The 24,836-nt window shown below is 48.4% G+C and overlaps 1 protein-coding gene and 1 long non-coding RNA gene across 2 annotated transcripts; one reads left to right on the plus strand and one right to left on the minus strand.

Annotated features, from left to right (window-relative positions):
- Positions 1–303: 303 nt before the first annotated feature.
- On the plus strand, positions 304–20,418 carry MTMR9 (myotubularin related protein 9). Its single transcript, XM_064411577.1, has 10 exons — positions 304–915; positions 2,965–3,073; positions 3,393–3,518; positions 8,355–8,528; positions 10,134–10,351; positions 11,268–11,429; positions 13,141–13,282; positions 14,429–14,649; positions 16,079–16,230; positions 16,682–20,418. Exons 1-10 carry the CDS (start codon positions 731–733, stop codon positions 16,846–16,848), a joined length of 1,656 nt encoding a protein of 551 aa, XP_064267647.1. The 5' UTR covers positions 304–730; the 3' UTR covers positions 16,849–20,418.
- Positions 11,299–16,137, minus strand: LOC135295822 (uncharacterized). The gene is made up of 3 exons (XR_010357896.1): positions 16,045–16,137; positions 15,018–15,202; positions 11,299–12,554 (listed from the first exon to the last, which is right to left on the minus strand). It is a non-coding gene; the product is annotated as an uncharacterized LOC135295822 (long non-coding RNA).
- Positions 20,419–24,836: the final 4,418 nt, after the last annotated feature.

The following is a 24,836-nucleotide window of genomic DNA, read 5'->3' on the forward strand; positions in this document are numbered from 1 at the left end:
CCGTTCCCATTCCCGTTCCCGTTCCCGTTCCCACTCCCGTTCCCTTTCCCATTCCCGTTCCCGTTCCCGTTCCCGTTCCCGTTCCCGTTCCCGTTCCCGTTCCCATTCCCGTTCCCATTCCCGCCCGCCATCCCAAGCCCCGCCCCTGGCCCCGCCCCTTTCCCCATTGGCTCCTCCCCTGCCCCGCCCATCACCATCCATTCCCGCGGAACGCTTGTGGCGGGGCCGCGCCGCGCGCCGGACCCTTTACGCGCCTCTCCGCCTCCCTGAGGATCCCGAGCGCGGATTGGCCCGGCTGCCCGTCACGTGACCCGGGAGTCTCCCCGGGCGGCGCTTCCGGCCCATCCCGCTCCGCCGGCGGCTCCCGGGAATCCCGGGAATCTCGGGGGCCCGGGGCTCCTGCGGCTCCCGCGGCGCCCGGACCCTCCCCGAGCCAGCACCGCCGAGGGTCTGCCCGCGACGCCGCCCCGACAGCCCCGGCCCGGCCCTGCGGGGCCCTGTGCGGGGCCCTCCCGCTGCCGGCCCTCAGGAGCCGCCGCCGCCACCGCGGGTGATGCCCCCGCCCGCCCGGGCGGCACCGCACACGGCCTGCCCGGCTTTCCCGGCCGGTGCTCCCGAGGCTGCGCCCCGTTGTCCCGGTGAATTTCCCCGGTGAGTTATTTTCCCGGTGGGTTTTCCCGGTGAGTTTTCCCGGTGAGTTTTCCCGGTGAGTCCCCCCCGCCCCACAAGCATGGAGTTCGCCGAGCTGATCAAGACGCCGCGGGCGGATAACGTGGTGCTGCACCGCCCGTTCCACGCGGCCGTGGAGGGCACGCTGTGCCTGACCGGCCACCACCTGATCTTCTCGTCGCGGCGGCAGGACAACGCCGAGGAGCTGTGGCTGCTGCACTCCAACATCGACTCCATCGACAAAAGGTGAGCTCCCCTTCTCCCTCCCCTTCTCCCTCGTGCTTGGGAAAGGCCGGCCGGCGCCTCTGCTGTCCCAAACCCCGGCGTGGAGAGCAGGAGGGATGCTCTGAGCGCCGACGTTGCCCTAAGCTGTGTCGGGGGAGGTTCGGGTTGGGCGGTCAGGAGGAATTTTTCCAAGGAAGGGGAGATTTAAAGCCTTGGGGAGGTTTGGAGTCCCCATGCCTGGGGGTGTCTGAGGCACTCGGTGCCAGGGTGGGGTCAGTCACAGGTTGGGCTCTGCTGGAATCTGAAGTGCAGGGAATTCTCAGAACTTTGAGGCTGTAAACCAAAGTTTAGAATTAAACCCAGGAATTGAACCCAGCCCGCTGGGTTTAATCCTGGGTTAATTTTAAGCCCAACTTAAAATTAAACCCAGGATTTGATCTGAGACCTTGGGAAAGGCTCCCAAACTTAGCTGCTGGAAGCAAGAATCTGGATTTAAAGCAGACACATTAAGCTAAGGAGAAGAAAGTTTAGAGTTTCAGAGTTTGAGGTAGAGAAAAAAATAAAAGTAGTTACAGAGGTGAACTGGGAGTTCAGAGTGCAGTGCTGTAGGTTTGTGTGTCAGAACATGACTGGCTAAGAAAGCTTCCACTGTGGCATGAGTCCATAAGATGAAAATTTAAGGATTGGGTGAAAAGGATAAATATCCTTGTTGGCAGTGTTTTGTTGGTCAATAAATCCTTTAAAGGTCTTGTAACCAACTTATTCTGAGCCACGCAGTAAAGATGTGAGCTGGGCTCACCCTTCATAAAGAACAATAAATCACATCACCAAGAACAGCCCAGAGGTCCTGTCTCTGACTCATTCAAAATTCCTTCCAAAAATCCCCAGAGACTCAGTGATCCCCAAAAATGATCCCTTTCCAACCCCAGTGATTCTCTCAGGGCCCAGGGCAGGGTTCCCATGTTCTGTTTGGACATTCGTGTTTGATGTTGCATCTCAAGGATGTTTTTTTGATCCTGTAGAGAGTCAGAATTGTTGAGTTCAACCCTTTCTGCTCAGTGGGTTCATGCACCCTTGAAGCACTCTATGAGTGATGCCTTGTGCACAGAGAGGGATGTCAGAGCACTGCTGGAGGGGTTTGCCTTGTGTCCCCCTCCAAAACTGGTGGCAGGATGGGGCTCTGGACTCGCTCAGCCCCAGATCTTCTCCTGCTGCTCAGCAGCAGCATCCCTCATTTTCCAGCTGCTCATGGGAATCAATAACCCTTTAGCAATGTGCTTTTTGTGCTGCAGCTCAGCTGTAGCTGCAGAACTCCATTTTTTTCTTGCCCATGCTCTTTTAGCTGCAGAGAATTCAGAGATTTCTCTTTTCCCCCTCATTTCTGCTTTACCTGCACCATTGCCCCTCAGTGAGTGTCTGCCCCATCCCACCTGGTCATTGTCTTCTGCTCCCTCACCTTGGTCCTTTTCCCAGCTTGATGAGAATATTTCATTTTTATATTAATTACAAAATCCCTTCTCTGTGTCTAAAGCCCTTTAAGGAAGTCTGGTAGAGCACAGTTCCTTTCTGCCAGCAAGAAATCAGTGATTAAAAAAAGCACAGAGCCTGGGATGGGGGAGTTGCTGGGTGCTGATGAGGTTTGTTGCTGATTAAATTTGTTCCTGATTTCCCTGTGTGTTTCTGAGAGAGAAAAGGAGCAGAGGGCTGGAAGCCTCAGAGAATTTCTCCCCGTGCTCAGTCCTCAGCCTGGCCTTGGACACTTCCAGGGATCCAGGGGCAGCCACAGCTCCTCTGGGCACCCTGTGCAGGGCACCCCCACCCTCCCAGCAGTGTGATGTTTGTCATGTAACACCTCCACACAGCAGAAGGGTGGAATAAATGAAAATAAAACCAAACTTGCAAACAGCAAATAACGAGTTGTGCTTGTTTCTTTATTTTCTTGGAAGGTGCCCCTGCAGACAAACTGCCACTCGTGGAGATTTCCATTGTGGGAAGAGCTGTGCCACTGCTCCTGCCTTAGAGGATCCTGTTTTTTATGTTTTTATCCTCTTATTTCCTGTCTTGCTGTAGGTTCGTGGGCTCCTTGGGCACCATTGTCATAAAATGCAAGGACCTGAGGATTATCCAGCTGGACATCCCAGGGATGGAGGAATGTCTGAACATTGCCAGCTCCATCGAGGTGAGCAGCCACCATCAGCCAGAAAACCTGCAGCTCTTGAGCTCACCTCGGCCTTAAGAGCTATTTTTTTTTTCCAGTTAGGTTTTCATGTTTTGAAAGGCAAAGTAGAATCTGGAATGTTTCACATGGGGTTGTGGGGTATTTCCCAGAGGTTTTGGACTCCCCATCCCTGGGAGTGTTCAGAGCCAGGCTGGATGGGGCTTGGAGCAGCCTGGGATAGTGGAAGGTGTCCCTGCCCATGGCAGGGGTGGAATGGGATGAGCTTTAAGGTTCCTTCCAAGCCCCACCTGTGATTCCCTGATTTCTCTTGTCCACACAGGCTCTTTCCACCCTGGACTCAATCACCCTCATGTATCCCTTCTTCTACCGGCCCATGTTCGAGGTGGTGGAGGATGGATGGTCCTCCTTTCTGCTGGAACAGGAGTTTGAGCTCCTCAGCTCAGTGGTGAGTGGGATTTGAGGGATTTTCCCAGGTACTTGGATGTTCTGTGAACTGTTTCACCCAGTAGTGGCTGGACTGGAAATCCCAGATGGTTAAAAATCCATCTGGTGCCTGGATGGGAAGTGAGTGTTGTTGAAATATTCCCTCTGTGACATCAGACATTTGTTTGCTCCTTCACCTTGTACCAGTGGAGGTTTGAGGCCTTTTTCAGGAAATCACAAAGGTAGGAAGTGTTTTTGGCCTTTGGGGATGGTTCTCTAATTGGAAGAACAAATTGAAATCCATTGTCCTGGCTTTGTTATTCTTAATTTTAATCTGGAGTAGAATGAGATTAATCTTTGTCAAACCCTTCATTGAAATGACACTGGTTTAAAAAAATTCCTCTTTAGGAGGGTGACAATGAAGATGCTCAGTTTGAAACACTTTTTCCTTTAATTGATGCTGGGGAAATATTCAGGAGGTTCAAAAAGCAGGAAAGTTCCAGTTCTCTTTTCCCAGGTGCTGCTGAGCACATTGATTTTGTTTTGGGTAGGAATTGTTCTTGTGGCATTGCCTGTTGTTTCTCTTACTCAAATTTCCTTTTAGGATGCTGAATTTGGTGGAGTGGGGGCTATCTTGAGTGCAGGAACCTGTTTTAATAATTCCTGGGATTTGCATCTCTGTGTTCCAGGTCTCTGTTTCACATCCAGTCTGTGCTCTTGCTCCAGCAGCTCAGGTTTCTGAGCCCACATCCATTAGTGCAGCATCCAAGAACATTGATTTTTATTTTTTTTTTACTGTTTTCTCCTCTCTGCAGCCCAGCTTGTCTGCAGCCTGTGTCACTTCCTGGCTATGAGTAACAACTGAATAATGTGATCAGCTTGATCAAATGCAGTTGATGAAATCACCAGAAAATTGAAGAACATTAAAGGGGTTCAGAGGCCTTGCTATTTTTGTCTCCTAATTAAAGCACTCTCATGTATCTTATCTTCCTCTGCCATCCAAAGACAGACCAACTGTTATCATATCCAGCACATGGATCCATTGATGTGCTTTTTTCCCTTATATTTTCAGGGATTTAAATCTTCATTTGTCAATCTCTTGGCTTTCTGAACATATTCTCTGTGTAAGAATCACATTTTAAAACCTCATTACTTTTTAGCACCACGTTTCCAGGCCAGTCATTCATTCCTTTAAAATCTCAGTGTCTGACAGCTGTTGATTAATTAATTCTTGGCTTTTAACCCAAAACTTCACATTTTGAACAAAATGGTGTCAGAAGCCACCTTCCAATGATTTACATCTCCTGAACAACAGATAAATGTCTCGCTGACCAAATAATTCTTGTTCTGTAAAGACACTGCTTTATGTGACAGGCTGGAACAAGGACATGGCTGATTTAAATCTTTCTCCCAGAAGTCAGATGAGTAGAATTCCAAAGGTTCCTGCCTCTGCTAAATCATCCATCTGGATCTATACCTTCCCCAGTAGCATAACAAGTTCAAAACTATTTCACCCACCCTACAGCTCTAGTAATTTATTAATTCCACATTTATCTGCTACAGGAGAGTTGTTTTCAACACTCTTTAATGGCAGAGTGCAGTGTAAAAGTTAATACTTTTTTTAAAAAAGTTATGTAAATATTAAATATTTAGATAATATTACATGTAATTTGTGTTCTTCACTGCACAATGAGGGGTGAATGGAATTCAGAGTATGTGCAGGGGTTCATATTTTCTCTGAGCAGTCAGAGGAGAGCCAAGAGGTTTCTCTTCTGCCAAATTCCAGAACTGCAGGACCATGAAAATTAACTGGAAATTCAAAAATTTTGCATCCAAATTTAGTTTTGTAAAATGAAGTGAAGAGGCCTGAGAAGTTTGTGCACTGCCAGTATAATTAACATAAAGGTATTTTATTGCCAAGAAAATCACTTACTTCACTCTCCTTTTCTTTACCTCTTTTCTTCCTTTTTCTTTTCCCCTTTTCTTCCTTTTTCTTTCCTGTTTTCTTTCCCCCCTTTTCTCTATTTTTTACTTTCCCGCCTTTTTCTTTCCCTATCTTTTGCTCTCTTTTCTTTCCTTTTCCCTTCCCTTTTTTCTCTATTTTCTTTCCCTTTTTAGCAGGAAAGATCTCAGGGTTCTGAACAACTCAGTTGTTCTTCATCTTTGTATCAGAGCTCCTTTTAGAAATCAGAATTTTCTGGGTTTGGTCTCAGGTTAAATGGTAATTGTGAACCATATTTTGCTCTTTTCAGACAATCAATCTTTACTTCTGCTCCTTGTCCATGCACAAGGAACAAGAGCTTGTTCCTTGGGAATGGCCTCTGGCTTTGCTGCTTTGCAGGATCTCACAAGATCCATGCTGGGTTCTGGACTTTTTTTTTAAGGCCTTTTGGTAGAGCTTGACTTGTTTCTCAATGTTTTGTGGAAAACAACCTCTCCTGGCAGTTTTCAGTTTTAGGAGGAGTGACAGCTTGGACATTTGGGATTCAATGTCTCTGTAAACAAGTATTAGGACAAGAACAGTAGAAATCCAAGAGTTGGCCCTGAACTGGGTTTAAAAATCGCTGCTTTCTTTTTTTCTCTGGAATTCTCTCTCCTTTCTGCTCAGCCCTCATCCCTTTGCTGCTTTTACCTTTAACTTTTCTTGATTCCTAAAAGTTCAGATGTCTTTCTGGGAAAATTAAGGGTTCACTTTGCACTCCCTGAGTTTCACACAGCACAATTAGTGAGGTGTCCCTTCATCCCTTTCCCTGCAGTCCTTCTGCTTCCTGTGCTGCTTCCAGTTACTGATGGCCCTTTTTGCTTCCAAATTCCAGCCAGGCCAAAGCTAAAGGAGCTGATTTGGGCAGTCTGGAGCTGGCAGTGCAGAGGTTAATGGGATCTCTGCAGCAGGAGCTGTTGGAGGGAAGACAAATGGTGCCAAGTGCTGCCAGGCTCCTCCTCCTTGTCGTGGAAATTACAGCAGGATGACATAACAGGATCTTTGCTGTAAATGGGGAGGAGAGCAGGGTTAAATTACCAGAGTGGGGGATAAATCAGGTGCTGCTCCTCCATTCCTTTCCATACTGGTGGTGACAGGAACAGCCAGTCTCCCACATGTTCCCCACAGTTCTGGTTTTGCTTTCTCCACATCCTGTGTCATGGTGAGGTTTTTATCAGTTTGATATTCCAGTTACATACATATTTTTTTCATGGTAATCAAACTGCACACCCGACAGACACCCCAAAAACCCTGTTAAAAATCCCATTGCAGGTGCATTGAAAGCTGGAGCTGTGACCAGCCACATGCTTCTGTGTCCCAGAAGTTCTCATCTCTGCTCACAACATGGCCAGAGGCAATTTGACTTTGCATCTGTGAGAAGCTCTGCTTTTTATAAAATGGAGCTGTTCAGAGGAGCTGTTTTGAGGCTAATGAATAATGAAATAAGGTTATAGCAGGGATGCTGAAAAACTGCCCAGCTGGGCTGCTGCAAACAGGCAGCAATTCCTGCTCTTGATGCTGATATTTATTTTTTTTCCCAGCATCTTTTTTAGGCTGCCACCAAAAAGGACAATTTTCCTGTCTCCTAAGCCACACATCCCATGCCTTGGAGCTGCTTCTGTTGAAATAGAGTCAGATCAGCTTGTGCAGCTGATGGAAAGGCTTCATTGCCAGAAGACATTCCTGAATTGATCCCAGTTTTCCACTGGACCAGTGAGCCAGTCAGGTGGATTTTTATAAGCAGGTAGCAATCAGGATGTGTGTGGCAAGGGGTAGTAAGGATCTGGGAGAAGGGAATTCTGATCAGAGATGTGCAGTTAATTCATGTTAAGTTAACAGACCTGAATTTTTGTGGATTCTGTGTGTTTAGTCACAGCCTAATTTAGCTGTTATGCTCTTCTCTCACTTTGTCCTGCCTGCCTTATCCCTCTGCCTTTCTGTCTGCCTGAAACTTTGCTTGAACTGAGATGAGCAGAGGTTTGATGGATCTCTCAGGTCTCCCTGCTGCAGAAGCTCCTCTTTGACCTTTTTCCCTGGGCTGGAGCCAAGGCCTGTGGGTGACCCTGGGTATCAGGTAGCTGGAATTCTCATGCCAAGTGCCTGTGAGGTGCCACACTCAGCACTTCTTTCCCAGGGCTGGTGGGAGCTGGAGCATCACAGAACTCCTGATGAGCCCTCAGTGCTTGGCTGCTGGGCCCCTTCCAGAAGGTGCTTTAGGAGGAAGAACTGTAGCTGAAACCACGGAAAATAACCATGCTAGAGATGTTGAAATTGAAATTTTAACCTCAAAGCAGCTTCAGCATCTGGAGTGGGTGGAAGTTCTTTGCCTTTCTTGGCCACCTTTGTCTTGTGAACTCTTCTTTCAGCACAGATGGAGAGTTGGGCCCATATTCCCTGTATTTAAATGAACTTTTTTCCCTCTTGTTGCGGGAATACATTTCTCTGTGGGGTCTCCCTTTGCTGTCTGCTGTGCCTGTGAAACAATTTAAAGCCACAATCACCTATTTCTGCCCACAAAGGCTTATTTTGTGCTGTTGGAGGATGTGATATACCAAAGGGAGAACTGTTGCTCAAGACCCAGAGGCACCTGTTCATTCTTCCATTGCTTCCAAGTTTTATCTGCACTCTGGGGAACGAGCTTCTGGGAACTACTGCAAGGAGGTGATTTCAGGGAGCACCAAGGGATGTGCTGGAAAAATTAAGGGTTCAACAGCCTTGTAAATGATTACTTAAGGGACAACTTGTGGTGCAAATGGAACAGATCACAAACACGACTCTGTGCGTGTGCTTTATCCTGTGCATGGAAGTCTTTCTTCCCTGTTACCTCTCCCATATGATGTCTTGTCTGACCCAGTGCTGTGTTCTGGTGTTTTACAGACCAATGAATGGCGTCTCAGCTGTGTGAACAAGGAATTCTCTGTGTGTCCCTCCTACCCTCCAGTTGTCATTGTCCCCAAATGCATCGATGACGAAGCGCTCCGCAAAGTCGCCCTGTTCCGCCACGGCGGCCGCTTCCCAGTGCTGAGCTACTACCACAAGAAAAATGGGATGGTGAGCTGGGTTTGAGGGGTGCTCGTGCCTGAAGAAGTGTGGGAATCTGTTGGTTTCATGCTCTGGAATGAACAGAGCTGCTGGTTTATTTTCTGGCTTCCTCAGTGAAGCTGGTTCTGGGTGATGGAATGGGTGATCTCCATCCTGGAAATAGCCATTAATCTGCTTGGTTGGGAATGTGCATGGCAGCAGCTCACTTACAGCAGTGAGAACAAGATGAGCCTTGTAAAGCCACTGCTGGCACCCTGGCTGGCTGTGTCTGCCAAGAGTTCTCATGGAAAGGATGGCAGGAGCCACATTGTCCTGTCTGTGAGCGGTGGGCCCTCGTCACAGCCGTGGTGACAGCAGAGCCAAGGCTGCTTCTGCTGTGTGACTGCAAGGAAGATCAGAACAATCTGTTCTCTGAGCCTGGCAGGGTAACTCCGTTCAGGAGTAGCAAATGCTTGATCTTGCCCAGGCTTTAACAAGCCAGAATCTAATGGAGTGACTGATACATTGTAATTAAGAAATGCACCGTATGAAAGTGTTGGGTAATTGTGTCTCTTGCTGATGTAACCAGTTCTGAGGATGCTGGGATGTCCAACCTGCAGCTTTTAAATTTGATACAGTCTCCTCAAATGCTCTAATGCTTTCTCACCTCCTGTGGCCAAGATGTGTAAGCCTTCAATTTGAAGCTGTCTAGTCTGACTCAGAATACCTTGGGATTTTGCTTTAAAAGCAGCCAACCACCTACTCCACATCAGTTGTGCTTTTTGCTGTTTCTCAGCTCAACTGAAAACCACTGAAGGAAGATTTTTGCTCAGTTATGTCTCCAAGTTGTGCATGTTTCATGTGAGGAGTACAACAGTATTTGGCTCAGAATGTTGCAGTTGTGACAGTAATGCTGTCACTCTCATTGCCCTCCTGCCTCTGAGTTCTCAGCTGTACCTGGCATTGCTGACTGGTTACCCTCACATTTTTGTTATGATTTGAGCTGCTGATTTGGTATTCTGAATTGAAAGGCATTTGCTAAAGAGAAATCTCAGCTCTTCAGTCTGTGGACTTGAGGTTTGTTAGTCCATCCATGGGGTAAAAATGTCACCTTTAACACATGAGCAATTTGAGTGTTTTAAGAACAGAGTTGGGAGTAGACGTTGAGAATGACAATCCTGAAAAAGTTGCTTTCATAGAATCACAGGATAGCTTTGGTCAGAAGCATCCTTAGGGACCATCTAGTTCCAACTCCCTGCCATGGGCAGGGATGCCTCTCACCAGGTCAGGCTGCTCAGGGCCTGGCTGTGAACACTTCCAGGGATTTCTAACACTGCCAGGATTTGTAAAGGAGCCATCAGCAGCAAGGCAGCTCAGTAGTTCACAGAGATGATACTTGAGGCATAACTGAAGGGATACAGCCTCTGAGATGATGCCTGGCATTTAAAACTTGCCCAGCCAAACGATTGCTGGATTCAAGGATTTCTAAATCAGTTTTAAATGCGTTCAATCCTTGAGAGGGATCAAACTGGAAACAACCGAAGGATTCGGAGCAAGGCTTTGAGCTCATTGGTGCCTTTCAGTCAGAACTCTGTCCACTTGCAGTGCCTCATGCGTGGTTTTGTGCCTCCCCAGGTGATGATGAGGAGCAGCCAGCCCCTGACAGGCACCAACGGGCGGCGCTGCAAGGAGGACGAGAAGCTGATCAACGCCACGCTGCGCTCCGGCCGCCGCGGCTTCGTCATCGACACCCGGCCCTTGAATGTTGCCCAGCAGGCCAGGGCCAAGGGAGGGGGCTTTGAGCAAGAAGTGCACTACCCCCAGTGGAGGAGGATTCACAAATACATCGAGAGGTGGGTGAAGTCGGGCTCTCCCCTGAGCTTGGCTGTGTCGGGTTGTCAGAGCGGTGATACCTTCACTGCTCCTGTAAGAAGAGTTGTGTATCCTGGTTCCTGGCAACAGGGTTGTGTTCCTTCTGTGGCACATGTCATGCAGGACATGTGGATGATAAGGGGGTTTTTGGTTTGGTTCCTTGCTCTGAGCAACCTGCTGCAGGTTTCAGCCATCAGGCATCTCCCTGTGCTGTTTCTTTTCCTGACCATCTTCAGCCACACTCCAGCCTTCCTGTGTTCCCTTTGGCACAGGAAGGAGCAGGTACCTTGCCAGAAAACTTCTGTATGGGAGGGTTTGTTCTGTGGCTGTCACACTCCTCTTATCCAGAGGATTTGTCCAGAAAAGCTGTGGCTGCCCTATCCTTGGAAGTATCCAAGGCCAGGTTGGACAGAGCTTGGAGCAGCCTGGAATGGTGAAAGGTGTCCCTGCCCATGGTGAGGGGTTGGATTAAGACGAGCTTTAATTTTTCTTCCAAACCAAACCATTCCATGATTCTGTGATCCAGTGCTTTTCTCTGGATATCTACTATTGTTCAGTCATTTGGAGAAAAGTTGCTAAATAAACAGACTTTTAGTCTGGCATTGTTCAGCTTCTCTTAAAGCCTTAATTTTGGGGAATCCTTCTACACAGACATGAGGTAATATTACTGGAGCTGTAGGCCAGCTCTTGAGCAGTTAAATAAGGAATTTCCTGGCAAATACTTGAAGTGTTTGGTTTTGCTTCCAAAGATTTTATGTGAATTTACATTTGTTGCTGATTATTTACAGCATCAGAGAGAGAGGAATGAATAAACACAATATGCAAAGACTAAATAATCCATGTCCTCACTTCTGTGTTACTGCTTGTGCTTTCAACAACGTTTTCCTTTTCCCAAAGGTTTCATATCCTGCAGGAGAGCTTCATCAAGCTGGTGGAGGCTTGCAATGACCAGTCACACAACATGGACCGCTGGCTCAGTAAACTGGAAGCTTCCAACTGGCTCACTCACATCAAGGAGCTGCTGACTGCAGCTTGTCTGGCTGCTCAGTGCATTGACAGGTAAATCTGCAGAAAATCTTGGGTTGCTCATTCACTGGTTACAGATTGCTCACTAAATACCTCTGGCAGTATCAATAACTGCCCACCATGGTCTGCCTCACTTGTGCCCATGGAAGACTCTGTTTCTTCATGGTAGAGGAATGTTCCTCCAATAAATCAGGAGGAGGGAGGAAATCTGGGCTAAGAAAAGGTTTTTGGATCATGTGTTGAAGGTATATTCCTGTGTCTGTTGCAGCCAAGCTAATTTAGAGAGTTTTATTGGGTAAAAATGGGTCCCCATGGAAAAGGGGACTCAGAGATGTCTTTTCCTTTTTTTAGCAATTTTTTTTTCTTTCCAGCTGCAAATTTCCAATACCACACCTCATTTCCAGAGGTTAAAACAATGTCATCTCCTTGTTTTCCCCAGGAATTGGTCCAGTGCTTTTCCCCTCTTATATTTTTATCCCCACAGCCCTATCCAGGCAATCCTACTCATCCCTTCTAAGTGCTTGTGACCTCTTTTAACCTGACATTTATTTCATAAATGCTGCTGACTCAGCTGACTCATGCTCACACCTCTGGCTGCAGAGCCCATGCTTGCTGTTAGCTACCAGGGTTTGTAAGGACAGATTCAGGAATCTAAATTGGTTTTATCTGTGGCTCTGCGTGGGAAAAGCCCATCCCAAAATTTAGGGAATACCTGGCTTTTCATAGGAGCTGGGGATTGTGTTCTGCAGGCACACAAGCAGCTGAAATGCAGGCTCAGTGGTGAAACAGCACTGCTGCATTAAAATGGGAGCTCTGTGCTTTTTAAAAGCTCTGACAGTGCTGGTTTCATTACTGGCTGTGCCAGGAAAGGATTGCTCTGGATCAATAGTTTTATCTGAAATTCTTTCCTGCAAGCATGTAATGGGGAAGATCAGTGATGAAACCCTTCTGGCTTGTTGGGACAGTGGTTGATTTCATAATTTTTAACCTCAGCTTTGCTTTTTGTGTTTACCATGTGGAGCCATGGCAAGTCAGTTCCAGGTGCCTGACCTGCCTCACTCAGAACCTGGAGGTCAGAGCTGGGCTGACAAGGAGAATTCTATTTTATGTTCCATGGGGAGGGAATGGCTGGGACAGATCTTCCAACATCTTAAAGGCCTGCAAAAAAAAAAGGGGAAAACAGTGTTAGAAAATGAATGTAGAGAAAGGTGAACATTAGTAGAGAAGGAAGGTTTAGATTAAATATTAGGGAGAAACTCTGTATAATAGCAGTGGTGAGGCCTTGGCACAGGTTGCCCAGAGAAGCTGTGGCTGCCCCTAGATCCCTGGAAATGTCCAAGGCCAGGTTGGATGGGGCTTGGAGCAGCCTGGGATAGTGGAGGGTGACCCTGCCCGTGGCAGGGGTGGAATGGGATGAGTTGCACTTGCAAGCTGTAACTCAAAGGGATGCTAATCCCAAAGAGTGAGAACCACAAGGGAGATCTCACTGTGCACCTTCTGTCAGTGTGGGAAAGGATCTGGAGTTCCAGACTGCTCAGCAAGACATGGATGATGTCATTTAGTGATGCAGAGCTCAGGTCACTGTGGATGAGGATCCAGGTGAGATCCATGTGGGATGGGGCTGCAGTGGTGGTAAAGAGCCAGCAAAACCTCAACACTGGTGTCCATTGGGGTGTAATGGCACCCACTGGGATGGGTTCTGCTCGTTCATACTCTTACCCCTCCCCACCTTTTCCTTTCCCAGGGAATGTGCTTCAGTGTTAGTCCATGGCAGTGAAGGAACTGACTCCACACTCCAGGTCACTTCCCTGGCACAGATCATCCTGGATCCAAGGTGCAGGACCATCCGTGGCTTCGAGGCTCTTATAGTGAGGGAGTGGCTGCAGGTGAGGAACACCCCTGGACAGAACAACAACCAGTTCCAGAGACACTGGGTTGGGAAACAGCCTGAGAGGCAGCCAGCAGGCTGGGCCTTGTTGCAGCCCTGCTGAGTGTGAGTGTCCTTTGTCCTAAAAAGCAGCATCATTACCTGAGTCATTTGTCCCTCTGGCACTCCTGGGGCCTCTGCCTCTCATGGCAGGTTTTTGATTTTGGGGAACTGCCTGTTCTGTGTGCTCAGGGTGAACATCTCTTATCAAGAATGGTTTGGGTTGGAAGGGACCTTAAAGCTCCTCTCATCACAACCTCCTGCCATGGGCAGGGACACTTCCACTGGAGCAGGTTGCACCTCTTCCATCTCATTACAGAAAACTGTTCAGACCAAACCACAAAACCTGAGCTGTGCTCTTTGTACCTCTGGTCCTCCAGTGCACCCACCCCAGCTTGTTCCTGCTCACATTCTCTGATCAAACACAGCCTGAGAAAGGCAGGGAAATCAATCATAGAATCACAGAACCATTTAGTTTGGAAAATACCTTTAAGATTGTCAAGTCCAACTGTCTCCCAGCACTGCCAAGGCCACCACTCGTCTGTGTCCCCAAGTGCCACATCTCTGGCTTTTTAATCCCTCCACGGATGGGAACTCCAGGTTTGCCCTGGGCAGTCTGTGCCAGGGTTGGACAACCCTTTCCATGAAGAAATTGTCCCTAATATCCATCTAAACCTCCCCTGGCACAGCTTGAGGCCATTTCCTCTCATCCTGTCCCTGTTCCCTGGGAGCAGAGCCCGACCCCCCTGGCTGTACCTTCCTGTCAGAGACTTGTGCAGAGCCACAAGGTCCCCCCTGAGCCTCCTTTTCTCCAGGCTGAGCCCCTTTCCCAGCTCCCTCAGCCCTTCCTGGTGCTCCAGCCCCTTCCCCAGCTCCATTCTCTTCTCTGGACACTCTCCAGCCCCTCAGTGTCTTTTTTATCAGGAGGAGCCCAAAACTGAATCCCAGATTTGAGGTGCCCCAGCAGCAGAGGGATGATGGTTTCTAACAGCTTGGTCCTGGCTGCCTGAGCAGTTGCATGGACAGAACTCTCTCTGGAGTGTTTTTTCCACATGTCCTGACATCCCATTCCCTGGTGTGTGATGCTGTCCCTGGTTCCCTGCAGGCTGGCCACCCTTTCCAGCAGCGCTGTGCCCAGTCAGCCTATTCCAACAGCAAACAGAAGTGGGAGGCCCCGGTGTTCCTGCTCTTTTTGGAATGTGTGTGGCAGATCCATCGGCAGTTCCCCTGCTCCTTCGAGTTCAACGAGCACTTCCTCATCCTGCTCTTTGAGCATGCCTACGCTTCCCAGTTTGGGACTTTCCTGGGGAACAATGAAAATGAAAGGTTGGTAAGGATGCTTGGCTTGAATCCTTGAAATATTGGGCTGAATTTCACTAAAAGAAGGTCCCAGAGTCATGGAATGGTTTGGGTTGGAAGAAACCTTAAAGATTATCTTGTTCCAACCCCTTGCCATGGGCTTCCACTTGCCATAGCTTCCAGTATCCCAGGCTGCTCCAAATCCCATCCAACCTGGCCAAAAATCTCCACCCATCACCAGTTTATTTAGTTTCCCATACAGAAACTCTTCCATGAAAGAATAACCAGCTGGAGTTTGGTGTGAGTCACAGCTGTGGGAAGCAGACTTGTCCATGCAGGCCTGGAGGAGGAGGCTGAGGCAGGCAAAGGCCACAGCTGACAATTCTGTCCCTCACCTGTGAGGGAGGAATGTGACTCTGTAGCCTGGTAGTCCTGAGATCCCCCTGGGAGTAGAAAGAGGGTGAAGGACTGGAGCTGCTCACAGCTGCCAGGGAGGTTTGGATTCCTGTTTGGACCTTGGAAATTCTGCCCTCAGGACTCTTGACTCCAGTGAGGCCATGGCTGAGGGTCTCCTGCTGGACTGGACAGGAAGGGAAAAACAGAAGTGATACTCCAGAGAAGGAAGGCAATTCGAAATTTCCTGTAAACCTCTCTGTCCTTAAAGTAATCTGGGCTTAGAAGAGACTCTGCTGCCTTCTACAGGGCTGCTGAACCAGTCATCTGCAAAACCAAGTTAGACTTGAAACCAGTGAGGTGAAATTTGGAGGAGTATTGAATGTTATGTGTAATAACCTGCCTGTCACATCTGAGCACGTCAGCCTGGGCGCACAGGCAGGGGTTGAAGTCTGATGTTAAGCTTGTGCTGTCTGAAGCATTCACGGGAGTGGTGAATCTCCTGCCTGGCTGGCAGTCCAATTTGCCAGTGCAGGCAGAATGAGATTTGCTGGAATCCGAGGCATAGGGATCCCTGTAACTGCTGGAGGTGGGGTTGCCCAGGAAAACAGCACTGCTTGCTCTGTGTGCTCAGTTCCTTCCTGCCACCAGAGGGACCTGTCAGATGTGCCCATTCCAGCAGTGAAACTGCTTTTCTGTGCTCCAGAGTTCCATTTCCATCCTTCCCTGATGCAGCCCTGCCCCATCTTCCAGCTCCACCTTAACACAGGAGCCTGATCCCTTTCCAAACCCTGCACTCAAACCACAGTGGGGAGGTGACTGATTCTTCACCTGAACAGCAGACAGCCATCTTACAAGTGTTATTTCCTCATCTTTTACTCAGAACCATTTGTAATCTGCCATGCTGAGTAAATTGCTTTAGGTTTACACCCTGTGCCATGATGGTGAGGGATTAACTTGAATTATTTGGGGGAGTAGCACATGGAAAATCTTGTGGCCTTGTCTGTGTGGTTCTAACAAGAGCCTTACAGATCAAACTGATTTGTTCCTGTGGATTTCTTAGGGCTAAACTGAAGCTGCCTCAGAAGACCATGTCCCTCTGGTCCTGGGTGAACAGGTCTGATGAGCTGAGCAGGTTCCAGAACCCTCTTTATGAGGCCAACAGCCTTGTCATCTGGCCTTCCGTGGCACCACAGAGCCTGCAGCTCTGGGAAGGTGAGACAGCTTTGCTTTCCCTGTTACAGACAATATCTCTTTCGTGGTTTTTTTTTTTTGGTCAGATTTCATTGCTGACTATTCTGGAGAATCCATTTGCAGTGGGTTCCCTGCTGCAGAAACTTCCCCCATCCCATGGCTGCTGAAGAGTTCATGGTACTGAACTCTGCAGGCTGTCATGGCAGGGTGGAGACTGAAAATGGATGGGTCAGATGAGTGTAGGAGGAAAAAAGGAATGAACCCCCCTCATTTTTCATTTTCTTTTATTAACTTTGTTTAATAGGATGGTGAGCTTGGAGAGGAGGGGGGAAGCCTTATAGGGAGGGAGGGAAAGGGAAGAAAATGTGAACTGTGTGCACCTTACTTGAGAGCTGCCGGAATGTGAACAACCTTCATGAACTCCCCCTTGTTTCAAGAGCTCCTTGTGACCTGGGTGTCTCTGGGCTTCCAGGTGTCTTCCTCCGGTGGAACAGACCTTCCAGATTCCTGGAGGAAGCCGAGAAGGAAAGGGTCAACATTATCAAGTACAACAAGGTGCTGCAGGCCAAGGTGAACGCGCTGAGGCGGCAGCTGATGCAGATGGCGACGGATGTGCAGCTGCCGGAGGAGGAGCCCTGAGCTGGGCTTTGCTTTCCCCTTTACATGGAGGAGGAAACATGGAAAGTGCATGTTCTGCTGAGCCCTTGGGTGCAGCTGACCCTCCCACTGCTGAACCCCTCACTCCATCAACCTCCCTGCTTTTTGGGGAGGGGTTTTTGTTTTGTTTACAGAAGACACAGCTGGGCACAGTGTCCCCTCTTGGCAGCTGTTCTGTCTCAGAATTGGGTACAGTGTCAGCAGAAGCTGGAACTCTTTACCTCCAACTGTGTGGATGATCAGGATGGGCCAAGAGACAGGATGTCTCCACTTTATTTTAGACTTTTTCTGGTTTTGTTGAACACTCACAGGATTGAAATACACGGTTCTGTATAGATAGGTAAAGGCATTTTGTCTGGAAGCACCTTTTCTCTCCAAGAGTAGGTAAGGCAGCTTAGTGCTTTAATTTCCTAGGAAATCTAGAAGTTGTTAAAATCAAATTACACCTTCTGCCAGTCTACACAATACTCTCAGTAGCCTTCACATCTCACACTTGGGTTTCTGTGTTCAGCATTGGCTCAGGAGCAGGAAGTTAAATACCAAACCAGAGCAAGACATTTCAGTGCAATACAGAATTGAAGGAGGGATTCTGCTGCTAATGTTTAAGCCATGACCTTCAGGTGGAATTGTCCCTCGTGGACAATGATCTCCTAAGGAAGAACAAACTTTTTTTTTTATTCTACCTGGAAAACAAAAAGGTTTAGTAGTTGGTGGGGGTGTCCACTTGCAGAACAGGGCTCAGAGCTGTCCTTTAAACCACAGCCAAGCTGCCTTCTTGGAAATTCCAACCCCCCTGGCTGGGTTTGGACACCTGGCCAGGTTCACAGCATTGCTGGGGTGCAAGAGCAACACTTCATTTACAACTCAACAGAACACTTCTGTTGCACCTGATATGCTTTTCCTTCTTGTGCTCTTATGCCCATCTTGTGAAACCTCAAAAGCAGAAGCTGGAAGTTCAGGTGACCTCACAGATCTGCTGCAGATAAAGGGGCCATCACACTACAAAAAAATACTAAGAGTTTAGATGATTTGTAGCTGCTAAAACTGCTTAAAGACTTTAGGAATAAGCTTTTTCCCATTTAACTTTGTCTTTTGTAGCTGCTCTTTCCATTTCCGTGGCTTCAATCTGCTTTTTATAAAATCAGAGTTCTCTTGTGATTTTTTTTTCCTCCTTTAAAAAGACAGGTAGGGGTAGGTCTGAAATACTCCCTGAGGCATTTTTTCAGCTTGATTCCATGGGTAGCTGCACAGGACTGGGAAGAGTTGAATTAACAGCAGCACATGTGACTGGGATTATCCAGAAAAGAGCTTCCTGTTAGCCTGGTTCTGCTGGAATGAACAGAGCTGCAGTAGGTCAGTGGTGGGATGCCTCTGGAAACTGCTGAGCTTCCAAGTTTATGGAATGAAGCTGCCTTTATTTAAAAGCCACTTCACATAGATATATGTGAAAATGCAGGATCTGTAATTGTAGAAGTAGCTGGGCAGGAACCTGCAAAAATCATGTAGCCACTAAATACAGTCTAAGAAATTCTATAACCAAGGAAATTATATAAAATTATGTGATAATGGTCAAGTGCTACCTTAATGCCTTTTGTTCAGTCCTTATTTCCTTAATTATTTCCTTCTTGCCTAGGCTAAACGTAGCCCTGAAATCCTCTGGCTTAAAAAATAACACGATCCCTTTTAAAACATTGCTCACTTAAGGCAGAGGAGTGATTTCCCCTGCTTGCAATGCCAATTTCTTTTTAGATTTGGAGCTTTGTTCCCTAAATCCAGCCTGACACGGGGAACGCTGCTCAGGGTGGCTGGGGATCTGTTCTACATGACAGGGGAGGCAGAATTGGGCTGTCCCCTCCTCCAAACCTGGTGATTCCTCTGGGTATGTTGCTCACATAAGCCCTTAAAATGATTGTACACCCGTTGAAATGATGTCTTTGGGATCTGCACCTGCCTGGGTGGTGTTCCCGACCCCATTCACAATTTCTCCATCTGAAATCCATTATCCCCAGCCAGATGGGAAGGATTCAGAAGGCACTATTTTCCCTGTAATAGACTATACATAAAACACTCCTAAAGGTTATGCAATTCCCTAACACAGTAATTATAGATTGAGCTAAATAATAGAGAAGCAGAGAGGGTTTTTTTGGATCTAATTGCCTGGCTGCTCCAGCCTCTCCTGCAAACTGCAGGCATCCGAGGAAATTGGGAAACCAGCTGTGACAGCCAACAAAAGGCAGCACATTCCCTCTGAGCTGGCATCAATTTCAGCCTCCACTTGTGCTGAAAGCACACCCAAGCACTGTGTGTGCCTTGGGAACGTGGATCCTGGGAATGTGCCTGGGAATGAATCCTTGGGGCAGTGCTGGTGTCCTTCTGAGCAGCACCTTGTCCCTGCCTTGTCTGGGAGGGCTGTAGGAGATGCAGTGGGGCCAAGATGTGTGGTGGTGCAGGTTCTCCTGGGACAGGACACTTCCCAGAGCTGTCCTGCCACGCTGCTGCCACATTCCCTTTGAGCTTTTCCCTTCCAGTGCCTCCCAGGCTCCGGATTCACAGCAGCTCTCTCCCATTCTCTGCTTTGCTGCTTGCCTCCCCTATCAAATCACATATTTAATACCAGAGATGGGTTTCCTCCCTCAGAGGGGGATCCCTGCCCCGTGTCCCCCCAGTTTGCAGATTCCCAGTGAATTCCTGAGCTGGGGCAGTGCCCAGCTCTGGCTCCTCCCTGTGCCACTGCCTTACGCCCTCGCTGCCACCGCGCTCCTGCTCTTTTGCACACTCTCTTTGTGTAACAAGCTGGACACGGAAAGCCCCATCTCCAAATTTTGGGGATCAGTTCACAAAATTTGGGGAGCACACTCTGCCATTTACCAAAAAAGAAGGGAAAAGGAACTAACTTGCACAGTTTTCATAAGGGAAATCTGAAATACGTACCTTCAATATTTTGATTGTATCGATTAAGTCTTGAATGTGGCGCTGGTTTTGACGTGCACTATTGTCCCTGTTGCATAGGATCTAATTTAAAATTGCACTGTACAGCATTTTTGGTGTCTCATGTGTGCTTTGCTAAAGCCTTGGGCAGTGCTGTGGTTATGTGGGGGGTGAGGTTTCTCCCAGCACTGCCTGTGTATTGTCACAGCTGCACTGTGTGACGTGAGCTGTGTCTGTTCACTACTGCCTGTTCAAGTGATGAGTGCACTGCTGGCCCAGCATCTGGAACTGCTATTTGGACTTGGCTGCTGCATCAGTCTTGATTTTTTTTTTATTTTTATTTTTTCTTGTACAATTTGAAATGCCAGGGCTGGGAGTTGTGTGCGGGTGTTAGGTATTTGCTGTCTGTGTACAGAATCCCAGCTGCTGCAGCGTGGAATTTATTGCAACAACGACAAAGTAACAAATCTGAGGAAAAAGAAGATAATGGCTCAAGGTTCAGCCATTTGGGGGGAACAAAACAGATACAAAGTGGCTGTAAACTTTGCTGTAGATACGTTGAGAGCATAGTAGATGTGTCTGTTTAAATTAAAACCCTAAAGACTAAAAAATTCTTTAATTACACTGGTGAATCTTCTTTATTACTGTGTCCTTTGCTTCCCACAGGGGGGATGTGGGTGAGTGTGACTTGGATTAAGCTTTTGCTTGAAATTTTAGCTCTTTTCAGCAAGATTATGTTTTATTTACAGCTGAACAGGCCCTGTGGTGGTAGAAGGGGGATGAAAGGAGACGAGTGAGACCCTGAGGCTGTGAGGGGCTTGCAGAGCTCTGCTCCAGTGGCTTTGGGCCTTGGACAGCATCTCTACATGTGCTGGATCACCAGTTTGATTAGCCAAGGTTTTATACTAGTATTGATCTTTTTATCCTGGTATTGATCTCTCTAAAGGAAGAAGGGTGCTCACAGGGAGAGGGGTTTGGAGTAAAGCAAAGCCTTGCAGGAAGGTGGATGGTGAATGGACAAGGGGGAGTGGTTTTAAACAAAACCAGGACAGATTTAGATGAAATATTAAGAATAAATTCATTCCTGTGAGGCACAGATTGCCCAGAGAAGCTGAGGCTGCCCCTGGATCCCTGGAAGTGTCCAAGGCCAGGCTGGATGGGGCTTGGAGCAACCTGGGACAGTGGAAGGTGTCCCTGCCCATGGCAGAGGGTGGAATGGGATGATCTTCAGGGTCCCTTCCAGCCCAACCCATCCTGTGACTCTGAAGTCCATCAGGGGTTGGGGTCACAGTTACCTGCTGGTTTTAAGGCAGGGGAACACAAAAAGGACAAACAGCTCCTGGGAAGTGGAGGCTGGGAGCTGTGGGAACTCCTGGATCTCTCCTGGCTGGTGAGTCAGGAGGCTGGGAACTGCTTCCCTGTGCCATCACTGTGGTCTCTGCAGCTCCTGGGGAAGATGATGAGTTTCTGTGGGCTTTGGGGTTGGAGCAGATGGAGGCTGGGGGTCTTTGTGCTGCCCTACAGCCTGTGCAGCCCCTGAGATAACACAGAGGTGGGTGCTGAAGGTTTTCATGTGAAAAGATTGATATTCAGCCACTATTTGTGCCAAAAATCCCAGCTGAAACAGAGGAGGTTCTAAAATATTTTCAGCAGTGATCAGGCAGTCTGATTTGGGTTAAACTTGATTTTTAGTGGGTGGAGAAAGAAAATAACTAAAGAATCCCAGAATGGTTTGGTTGGAAGGGACCTTAAAGCCCCTCTCATCACAATCTCCTGCTGTGGGCAGGGACACCTTCCACTATCCCAGGCTGCTCCAATCCTATCCAGCCTGACATTGGACACTTCCAGGGATGGGGAATCCATCTGAACAAGTGTTGAATTTTTTCTTCAACCTTTTCTTGAGCCTGTTGGATTTCTCTCTTGGAAATCCCAAGTGGTTTTTTGCCCAGTGCCATTGTAGGAGTCTCTTCCATGCTGCCTATTTTTCCTCCAAGCAGTGAGAGGGGAAACAAGGAGGAGGAATTCCTGTTGCACTGGATGGAGCTTGGGATGCTGGGCTGGGCTGCTCACAGCTTCCCCTGCCCTGGAAATGTCACCACAAGCCCCTGGCATTTGTCTTTCAGAGCTGAGCTGATGATCCTCTGATATTCTCTTGGGAGGGTGCTGCTGATGCCTTTGGATGCTTTTTCTGATGCTGCAGGTCAGCTCATGGAGAGTTTGCTCTTAAAGCTCCAAATCTGCTCCCTCAGGATCTTAAAATGCAGGCAGACAACCTGGGCACTGCACAGATGTAGTTACACCACTAAAAACCACAGCATAGTCGCTAAAATAATGTTATTTACAGCTTGGGCAGTCGGTTGTAACCATTTACACGACCAGTTTGCACATCCCAGTTGGTACTGGTTCTGTCTTCAGGTTTGAAAGGTGGAGCCTATGGTCACTGTTTAAAGAAAAAAGGCTCTTTTGGCAAGTGGCTTATTAAAAGGTACAAGAGATAAAGGAAATATCTTTCCTGCTGTTCTTTCCTGATATGGAAAACTTCTGTTGGGATGTCCCAGCAAGGAATTTCCTGGGTTTGGCTTGTAGGTACGTGGTGGAGCAAAATAAAACCTTTATGGCAGGAATAAAAGTTGTTCCAGAGTTCAGGTTGGTTTGGTTTTTTATTTTTTTTAGTGTTTTTGTTTGGTTGGTTTTTTTTAACAGAGAACTTCTTAGCTTTTTGTGTACTGTGCTCCATTTTTTCGGGTCCAACTTGAACACTTCCAGGGGTGGGGCAGACACATCCATCAGGTTTTTTTGGTGACAAAGCAGAAATTTGTACTACAGTGGGGTAAATACAGGGCTCTGGATTCTACACTTCCCTCAGGGAATAAAACCAAAAAACCCACAAACCTTTGCCTTTCTGGGAAAAAATATTTCCTTCCAGAGATCCCTACAGGACACTTGTGCAACATGAAGCACATGGAGTGTCCTGGCTGTGCTGCCAGCAGTTGGCAATGCTGTCATTTCACAGTGGGGAAGGCTGTGGCAATCCTGAATTAAAATTTTGTTCTGCCCTCCCCCGCCTCTTTATCCCCCTCACTTGTGCTGCTCCAGCTGTTTGTGATTCCACGTGGCACATGGGATTGGAGAAATGTAGGGAAAAGGGACACAGCCGGGGGAGAAGATCCCTGCAGGCTGAGTCAGCATCTGGGGTGTGAAACGTGGCATCGATGCTTGGAGAAAATGAAGTCATAGAGAGGATTTGTAAAGTGAAAATCCATGTGGAGCAGCTGGGGAGAGCCCAGAGGAGGCCACAGAGATGCTCCAAGGGCTGGAGCCTGGCTGGGAGAGCTGGGGGGGGTTCACCTGGAGAAGAGAAGGATCCAGGGAGAGCTCAGAGCCCCTTCCAGAGCCTAAAGGGGCTCCAGGAGAGCTGGAGAGGGACTGGGGACAAGGCATGGAGGGACAGGACACAGGGAATGGCTTCCCACTGCCAGAGGGCAGGGATGGATGGGAATTTGGGAAGGAATTCTTGACTGTGAGGCTGGTGAGGCCCTGGCACAGGTTGCTGTGAGCTAAAAGCAGAAGAGAAGAGCAGAAACACCTTGATCCTTTCCCCAGTGCCACGTTTCAGAAACCCTGCACTGAGCACCTCTGGGATTGTCAGAGGGACTAAAGGCAGCAGCCCCACACTGTGGGCAGAGCCTTGTCCCCTGCAGAGCAGGGAACCAAAGGGACAGCCCGTCCCTGATGTGTCTCCACGTGTCCTGAGCTCTCCAAGCACCATGGGTGGGGAGGGTTTGCAGGTTCAGCAGGGCAGAGGAGAGACCACAAAACCCCCGTGTGTGGGAGGGGGTGGCAGGGAGATCAAGCCCCAGGCTGCTGCAGAAAGCTTTGAAGGAGCAGCACTTCTGGATGTGGATTCATGGCCAGGGAGAGAAGGCAGTGGTGGAGTGTGGGGAGAGGGACAGGAACACTCTTGGAGCCCCTGGAGCGGTGGCACCATGCTGCCTCTGAGAGGAAGGATGATGGAATGTCTCCTGCTTTCTTCCCTTTGGTTTGTGTTTCCAATATTCCCCCATTAGCCTGTTTCTGAACCTCAGGCTGGCTTTTCGTGTTTGCAGTCCTTTGGACATGGATTTATATTTTAAAAATACCCCAGATCAGGCAAAATACCCCAAATCAGGCAACAAACCAACCCGCAAAACCTTGAAATCCAGATAACATCAAAAATATAAAACATACAAACTTCTCAGTACCTTGTGACCCTCCCTCTCTCCCTGGAGCATTTTTGGAGGCATCAGTTGATATGCATGGAGATTCTGTCAGCAAGATTGGAAAAGGCTGCCCAAGGAAGCAGTGGAATTATTCCCCTTGGAAGTATTCCAAAGATGTGTGGATGTGACATCTGGGGACATGGTTTAGTGGTGGATTTGGCAGTGCTGGGGAATGGTTGGACGTGATGATCTTAAAGGGCTTTTCCAATTTCAATAATCTGAGGACACACACAAGTGAGGACTGGCATAGAATCACAGAATGGCTTGGGCAGGAAAGGACAATAAAGCTCATCTGATGGCACCCCCTGCTATGGACAGGAACACCTCCCACTATCCCAGGCTGCTCCAAGCCCTGTCCAACCTGGCCTAGTGAGCTGCAAGTCAGTGCTGCCCACAGAGAAGGACACCCAAGGTGTCACTGCTGCCCACAGGGGGGTTCATCAGGTGAGAGTGTTGCCCTCAGCTGTTGTTGGAATGGAGCTGTCCAGATGCCATCATCCCACTGGGGTGGACTTTCCTCCCTTTTGGATTTTCAGCCTTCCCACGTTGATGTTTTTCCTCTTGTCCCCTTGAGCTGCTGCTTATCACATCCTGACAATCCAGCCTCTGACCTCGGTTTTACCTTCCTTATCTCACAGGGCTCTGTGCTCTTTCTCACAGGCTGGCAGCCTCCTGGCTCAGGGAGGAGGCTTTTCCAGCTGGGCTGTGTCTGGGAGGCCTTGGGTTGCAGCTGAACCTGGAGGATCAGGCAGTTCAGGGCCAGCTTTGCTGGATGTTCCATTT

Source organism: Passer domesticus, chromosome 3 (assembly GCF_036417665.1).
Source record: "Passer domesticus isolate bPasDom1 chromosome 3, bPasDom1.hap1, whole genome shotgun sequence".
Classification (NCBI taxonomy): domain Eukaryota; kingdom Metazoa; phylum Chordata; class Aves; order Passeriformes; family Passeridae; genus Passer; species Passer domesticus.